This window comes from Pholcus phalangioides, unplaced genomic scaffold (genome assembly GCF_987345545.1).
Source record: "Pholcus phalangioides strain wild (caught in Gottingen) unplaced genomic scaffold, Ppha-v1.0 ptg000004l_1, whole genome shotgun sequence".
NCBI lineage: Eukaryota > Metazoa > Arthropoda > Arachnida > Araneae > Pholcidae > Pholcus > Pholcus phalangioides.
In genome coordinates this window covers 44,772,393-44,780,440 of record NW_028301597.1, presented here as the reverse complement: position 1 = coordinate 44,780,440, position 8,048 = coordinate 44,772,393, and the positions used below count along the sequence as shown (strand labels likewise).

The 8,048-nt window shown below is 37.9% G+C and overlaps 1 protein-coding gene across 1 annotated transcript; it reads left to right on the top strand.

Moving 5' to 3' along the window:
* The first annotated feature begins 5,610 nt into the window (after positions 1-5,610).
* Positions 5,611-7,820, top strand: LOC149087665 (speckle-type POZ protein-like B). Its single transcript, XM_089231854.1, has one exon. The coding sequence runs from the start codon at positions 6,044-6,046 to the stop codon at positions 7,034-7,036; it is 993 nt and encodes a 330-aa protein (XP_089087980.1). The 5' UTR covers positions 5,611-6,043; the 3' UTR covers positions 7,037-7,820.
* The last annotated feature ends 228 nt before the right edge of the window (positions 7,821-8,048 follow it).

Sequence of the window (8,048 nt, the reverse complement as noted above, 5' to 3'; positions counted from 1 at the left end):
TTTCAAAGGGGAGATCGGCTCGCATTCGCTCCTCGAAGTAGGGAACCATTGAACCATCTTCATTCAGCTGACCATCACTGTGGCAACGGCAGGCCTCACGATGCGAGTTCGTTACTATGACAACTCGACCACCACAGCGCTGCCGGGATTACACTGTGAAAGTTCGAATGTAACCATTTGGCTTATGGTTGAGCTTCGTAAGAGATCTTTTATCAAACTTTTATAGTGTGGCCTCCGTTCCAAATCAGCCATGTTTTCTCGACCCAATAATCAATTTTAGAAAATGCTACCATATTCCTTCATAGCGTTAAACTTCAGTCCCACGAGAATGGGCTAGAGGACCCTTGGTAAGATAATTAAAGTCTTTGTCGGGATTCGCGGTCGTCTCCTCCCCTCTGGGAAGCAATAATTTTTATGGCTTTCAATACAAAGGAAGCGGAACGAGCGTCTTCCTTTGAAAATGACCGGACAAGTACGGCAACTTCACGCCGGCTGTGGTTTTTGCGGTTTATGTCCAACAAAGACTTTTATTATCTCTTTAGGCTTTTATTAACTTTAATTATCTTACCAAGAGTACCCCAGCCCACTCTCGTGGGACTGATGCTTTAACCTGTTTTTTGATCAGTGTTTATCGGTGAAGAAACTGATTTGATGCCAAATAATCATGCGATTGCTATTCCATGAATGTCCGTTATCAACCACCACCAAAATTAAAAGCTGATAATAAAAAAACACGGTATGCGCTCAACATTTCGGCTGTTTCTCGCTCGATTAAGGCAGCCCAGCTGTTGGATAAATGGCTTTGGTTTGTGGAATTTCAATAGTTTCATAATTTTCTGTATTTGAAAAAAAAAAAACCATAATTTTCGTATAAAAGCAGACAATTTATTGATAAATATTCCAAGAGGAAAAACAATTTAATAAGGAAAGTTGAATTTCGGAAAATTTCGTAATTTTTCAGTGTAAATTAATCACAGACACGTAATTATTGTTCCAAAATTTTTTCCTTTAAAAACTGGTTAGGGCGGGCTTTTTGTCGTTGTTACGGCCGTGAGTCCAAACTTCGAAACTACTTTTACACACCTCGTTACAGTTATGTGGCGAGCCGGTCTAGTTATTAAATCCAGGGACGTAGTCACGCCAGTGAGATATCGTGATATTGGTAAAAAAAACTTCAATTAGAGGGTCCGCGATCTCGTATCCGGATAATTCCGCGCAAGGGAAATTCATCGACAAGACATTCGCCGATAACAGTTCAACACGAGTGAACAAATGATTGAATGACTGAGCAATTAAGTGAGTAGGTGAGTGAATGAGCAATCAAGTAAATGAGTGAGTGAATGAGCAATCAAGTAAATGAGTGAGTGAATGAGCAATCAAGTAAATGAGTGAGTGAATGAGCAATCAAGTAAATTAGTGAGTGAACGAGCAAATTAAATGAGTAGGTGATTCAACGTGTTAATGAGCAATTAGGTGAGTGAATGATCAATGAGTGAGTGCGTGAGTGAATGAGCAATTAAGTGAGTTTATGAATAAGCGAGTGAATGGGCAATTAAGTGAGTGGGTGAGTGAATGAGTAATGAATTGAGTGGGTGAGGGAATGAGTAATGAATTGAGTGGGTGGGTGAATGAGTAATGAATTGAGTGGGTGAGTGAATGAGCAATTTAATTGAATGAGCGAGTAATCAAATGGGCAAGTCAGTGAGCAAGTGGGAAAAGGAGCGAGTGAATAAATGAATAATCGGGTGAGCAAGGGAATGATTGAGTGAGATAATAGAGTGAGTAAGTGGTAATCCCAGTCTTAGGCCGAAATTACACTATATTATCCTGCCAATAAAGCTGATAGGTTACATTCCAGCAAATGCAACCCATAATCTTACTGGTTGAATTTTTCAAATTTTATGAAAGAACTTTCAGAAAACTTTTATAGTGTAATCCCGGCCTTAGGCCTTGATTACACTGTAAAACGTTCATAAAAGTTCTTTTACAGAACTTGATAAATAAACAACCAGTAAGCCCATTGGTTACATTTGCTCGAATGTAACCGATATGCTTATTGGTTGCATCTTTCAAGTTTTATAAGAGAACTTTTCTGAAACATTTATAGCGTAATCCTGGCCGTAGCAAAGCTGGATAGTTGTTTCCTTCAACTTCATTTACAATCTGCTGAATTTTGGGTGGTTTCATAAATTTCGGAATCCGTAAAATTTCAGCAGCTCTTAAAAAATTACATCGATAAGGAATCAACTATTTTTAGATGAAAGGTATTGTTTGTATACAGGGTGGGCAAAAAGTCCGTAGAAATTTTAAAAATGAATAAAAACCAGAAAAATAACCGAAAGAAATTGAATTGTTATGGTGAATTAATGTATTTGTCATGTTTATTCAAATATACACTGGAAGAGAAACTACATTGCAACTGCGAGGGAAAGTAGTTACATTTGCCGATGATGCTGCATTGAGCATATCAGCTTCAAACGATCAAGTATTACAGCAATATACAGAAGAAGACTTGAACCGAATTCAATACTGGCTCTATAAAAATAAACTCCAGTTAAACGTCACACAAAAACAAAATACATAAAATTCCAGCGAAGAAATGACGCATTTCAGATAAGATATCACTCTCTAAATTGTATAGATGAGCTCTGCGATTGCCCTCAAATAGAAAAGCCTGAAATCTTCAAAGTATTTAGGAATTACATTCAGTAGAGATTTGAAATGGAAAAATCATACACACACACAGAAATTATCAACAGTAGAATAAAATAGTATAATATAAGAATGTATAATCTCCGAAATATATTGTGTCAGAAAATTTTTTAATAACTACAGTCGAATCCTGTTATAAGGAACTCCAAAAGACCGAAGAAATCACTTCGTTGTAACGAAATTTCGTTATAAAGGAATTCCAAGTTTTTACATTGTTCTATATAATTTTCAATGGGATGGATAGGATGGACCATGAACTTTTAGTACACCGCCAATCGACTGCTTTTACAAGGGGACACCAGTATCGATTGGTGAGGGACAATGCAAGGTTATGGTGTCGCAGGGAATTTTTCTCTAATAGGGTTGTTAATAAATGGAATAGCTTACCCCCGGAAGTAGTAAATTGTAACACAATTGATACGTTCAAAAAGAAATACGATAAACATGTTGGGGTAAATCGAGAAGCTATCCATTCTTAGAATAAGACAACCATAAGTATTCTTTATGGGCATTGTATAATATTTTATCATGTGTATATATTGTTTATAATTTGTGTTAATTGCATTATTAATTGGGTTGCTGTATTTTTGAAATATATGACATCCATATTTTTATGGGCATCTTTTTCTCAGCCACCTCGTTGGGCATTTTGCCTGTTGTGGCGTTGTATTTGGTATTTGTAAACTTATCTGGGGGGATTAGAAGAGTTTTCGTTAAAACGAGATTTTCGCTATAACGGTATTCGTTAAAACGGGAATCGACAGTATTTACAATGCAATGTCTACTATTCATTATGGAATTTGTATATGGGGGAGAAGATTATGACTGTAATATCCAATTACTAAATAAAATAATAAAAAAAGTTTAAATACAATCAGGCCTCATACTCATCTATCAAATAAATGACTACAGATCAAATGCCCGTAAAACTTATGTTTATGGACTATTACTCTTTCTACTCAGGAATACAGATTGGTTTAAAATAAGACAAATTCAAAGAAATATCAGGAATAACTGAACTCAATTTCAAATCATTCTTCCTTGTAAAAAAACTATAATAAAAAAAACAATTTATCTATTTAGGACCAAATATTTACAATACTTTGGATTCACATAAAAAATGAAGTGAGAATTCTTAAAAAAATGTAAAACTTTGATTAAAACATATGTGGAAAATACGAATATATCATAAATGGTATATAAAGTTTTAAGAGAAATGTGTGTTTGTGTGCACATATTCGTGTACATATAAAACGATGTGTTGCCACGAGGAAACATTTTGGTGTTATCTTCATGGATCTGCCCTGGACGGACATAGGTCCCTTGGAAGATCATACCCTTATTATTCAGTTTGTGTGTAGTTTATGTGTTGATTCTGTTATGTCAGCGGTTCTCCACCGGTGCTCCGCGGAGCCCTTGGGGCTCCTTGTGCACTCTCCAGGGGCTCCGCGGCCGCTCGAAGAAAATTAAAAAAAAAACTAAAATTTAAAAAAAATAATTTTAAATATTTTTAAATAGTAAAAATAAATCAGTAACTTTGATAAATAATTAAAAAATTGGCCTACGGGGCTCCGCCATAGAATTTTTTTACTTGAAAGGGCTCCGCGCGAGTCAAAAAAGGTTGAGAAACGCTGTGTTATGTCATTGTTATGTAAACTGAAGAGCCAAAAAAAAACTAGTGAGGCATGCGTACGCAAATAAAGAGATATGGAACCAATCAGAGTACGGCGCTGCGGTCGGCAACGCCTATATAACACAACAAGTGTCTGACATGGCAGGTTACCGAGATTTAAGTGAGTTTGAACGTGGTGTTACAGTCGGCGCACGAGAGATGGGACATAGCATCTCCGAGGTAGCGATGAAATTTGAATTTTTACGTACGACCATTTCACGAGTGTACCGTGAATATCGGGAATCTGGTAAAAAATTAAATCTACGACATCGCTGCGGCCGGAAAAAGATCATGCAAGAACGGGACAGACGTGCAACCCTTCCGCAAATTGCTGCAGATTTCAATGCTGGGCCATCAACAAGTGTCAGCGTGCGAACCATTCAACGAAACATCATCGATATGGGCTTTCGGAGTCGAAGGCCCACTCGTGTAACCTTGATGACTGCACGACACAAAGCTTTACGCCTCGCCTGGACCCGACAACACCGACATTGGACTGTTGAGGACTGGAAACATGTTGCGTTGCCTGGTCTGACGAGTCTCGGTTCCAATTGCTTCGAGCTGATGGACGTGTACGGGTATGGAGACAACCTCATGAATCCATGGACCCTACTTGTCAACAGGGGACTGTTCAAGCTGGTGGAGTCTCTGTGATGGTATGGGGCGTGTGAAGTTGGCGTGATATGGGACCCCTGATACGTCTAGATACGACTCTGACAGGTGACAGGTACGTAAGCATCCTGTCTGATCACCTGCACCCATTCATGTCCATTGTGCATTCCGACGGACTTGGACAATTTCAGCAGGACAATGCGACACCCCACACGTCCAGAATTGCTACAAAGTGGCTCCAGGAACACTCTTCTGACTTTAGACACTTCCGCTGGCCACCTAAATCCCCAGATATGAACATTATTGAACATATATGAACATTATCTGGGATGCCTTGCAACGTGCTGTTCAGAAGAGATCTCCACCCCCCCCCCCTCTTACTCCTACGGATTTATGGACAGCCCTGCAGGATTCATGGTGTCAATTACCTCCAGAACTACTTCAGACATTAGTTGAGTCCATGCCACGTCGTGTTGTGGCACTTCTGCGGGCTCGCGGGGGCCCTACACGATATTAGGCAGGTGAACCAGTTGTTTTTGGCTCTTCAGTGTATTTTAGTCATACAAATAAAAGCCTTTACCTCTTTCAAAGTTACCAAAAAGAAAAGAGGGGTTGATTTCATTATTGATGAATGAAATTTTCATCTGTGAATTAGGCCGGGATTGCACTATAAAAGTTTGATGAAAGATCTTTTACCAAACTCGAAAAAACAACCAACGAATGTAGCCAATAGACTTATTCGTTTTTTTAAATTTTTTAAAAGATCTTTTACAAACTTTTATAGTATAATCCCGGCCTTAAACATAGAAAATTGCGGAATTTTGTGTAATTTCAATTTTTTTACCTTCATAAAACATTCATATAGAACTAGAAATCAATAATCAACATGGCGATGGAATCAATGAAATTCTTGTAATCTTGGCGCACAACTTACAACTTTTAACCCTAACCCTATTTTATCGCTTTTATTCTAACCCTATTTTATCGCTTTAATTGTTTTTCACTATTTTTTTTACACACAATTGTTCTCGTATCGGGTAAAGCATCATGTCGTCGTCTCTAACTCCGATTGCCGATCGTGAAAACTATATTGTGTTGAAAAAGTTTGGATTTGAATGGAACTTGCGAATGAAAGATCTCAAACCAGGACTACTGAAAAGCGAAAACTTTCCAGGTACGTCGGCGGAACGGAAATGGTACGTTGAGTTAGAAATTTTCCCGATACGAAACCAGACACTTAACACTATTATACAGCTTTGTTTGACGGAATGTCCGAGCAGCGAAATAGTCGCTAAATTTAGTTTTTCCATGAAAGAAGGTGGTCGCGAAATTCAAAGAATAAGCGGTTGTTTTCTGTTTTCTAAAGATGAAGATAGGTCAGATAATTACGCTTTCCCGCCGCTATGCCCTGTTGGTAAATTGGATAAGTTGAAAATTTGCGTTACGGTTCACGCCGAGATTCAATCGACATTAACGTTCATGAGAGAAATCCCTCAGCCCAAGAAACCATGGGATTTACTTTCGTTATTGCGAAGCGGTGACTGCAGTGATGTGGAGGTGAAAGTCGGAGGCAGGGTAATCAATTGCCACAAATGTATCTTGTCGTGCAGGTCGGCGTATTTCTCTGCTATGTTCAATTCTGGCTTCACCGAGAGTAGAGAAAATGTTGTCAAAATCACAGACTTTGGTTACGACACCATTATGGCGATGTTGTACTTTGTGTACTCGTGCGAATATCCAGAATTCAAATCGCGTTCCGCCAGTTTCACAAAACGTCTCCTCGAAGCCGCGGACAAATACCGAATTCCTGACCTGAAAGATGCCTGTGAGACTCACTTGATATCGCTGATTGATTCAGGAACCGTAATGGATATTTTATTACATGCCGACACATACTCGGCACACAAAGTCAAGAAACAAGCCATGAATTACGTATGGAAGAATCCCAAGGCTTTCAAGGAAGCCGAGCAATACGAACCTTTGATGAGGAGACCAGAGCTGTTTCGAGACTTGGTGTTTGCTAAAATGAACGTCAATTAAATCTGAATTGAATTGATTTCTTTGTTGTACGAGGACTTCTGGATTTTCATATTGTGGTGTGAACTGTTCGAAACTATGGTGAGCGAAATATTATATTTGAATAAATAAGTCAATTTTCTTTCTTGATACACGTTTTCAAGTCATAATAGTAACAATGAAGTTGGTAGGCTATGAATGTTTAAGAAATGTTTCCTTTTAAGTTATAATGTTTGATGTTCCTTTATCATGAACTTTGTTTTAAAACATTCGTAAAAGCATTATTTATTTTCTCAGTTATCATTTGATTGTCAATGAATGACATTACGCTGGTACCGTATAGCTAATCCTCTTCATTAATAATAATAATAAACTAAAATACGTACTAAGCTCTCTTCTGCTAGGCTCGTTTCTTTCTTTTGTGTTACTGTAGTTAATCTATAGCAATTGCAGTATAAAATTTTGTAAAAGTTCTTTTATAAAACTTGAAAAACAACCAATAAGCGTATTTATTATATTTGCTCGATACATGTAATACCGGCCCATTGCTGAAATCGTCAACTGCTCAGTTAGAATTTTAATTTACTGGATTGCCAGTGGCCGAAAATTTTCCTAACGCTATGAAGATTTGTTTAGTATTAGAACAACAATATCGATTTGTTTTTTCCATTATATTGCAATATTTGTGTATATAATTTTATCGAAATCGTTACACTGAAATGTCATGTATGTAATTGCCGTCAGCATCCACTTGTGCTGTTGTCTGTTCACTCATATACATAAGTACTGTGTATGAATATATTAAATCACTGTTTTATTGTCGGCATGTTTTTCTCTTACATTCAACGTCATCTCTTCGTTTCGATGTACGTATCTCAAACTGGAATTAGCTGATAAGCAACACGAGGAAAAGAAAACGTTATATGTATAATGTGACCACAGAAAGATGGCCTCTGACCTAGGTGATGGCCTTCATCACCGAAAGAGAAGTATGTGGAGAAATGATGAGGGGGAGGGAAGAAGCACCACAACCCTT

Excerpts from the sequence above, each read along its gene's own strand:
- LOC149087665 (XM_089231854.1), top strand. The coding sequence starts at position 6,044 with ATGTCGTCGTCTCTAACTCCGATTGCCGATCGTGAAAACTATATTGTG.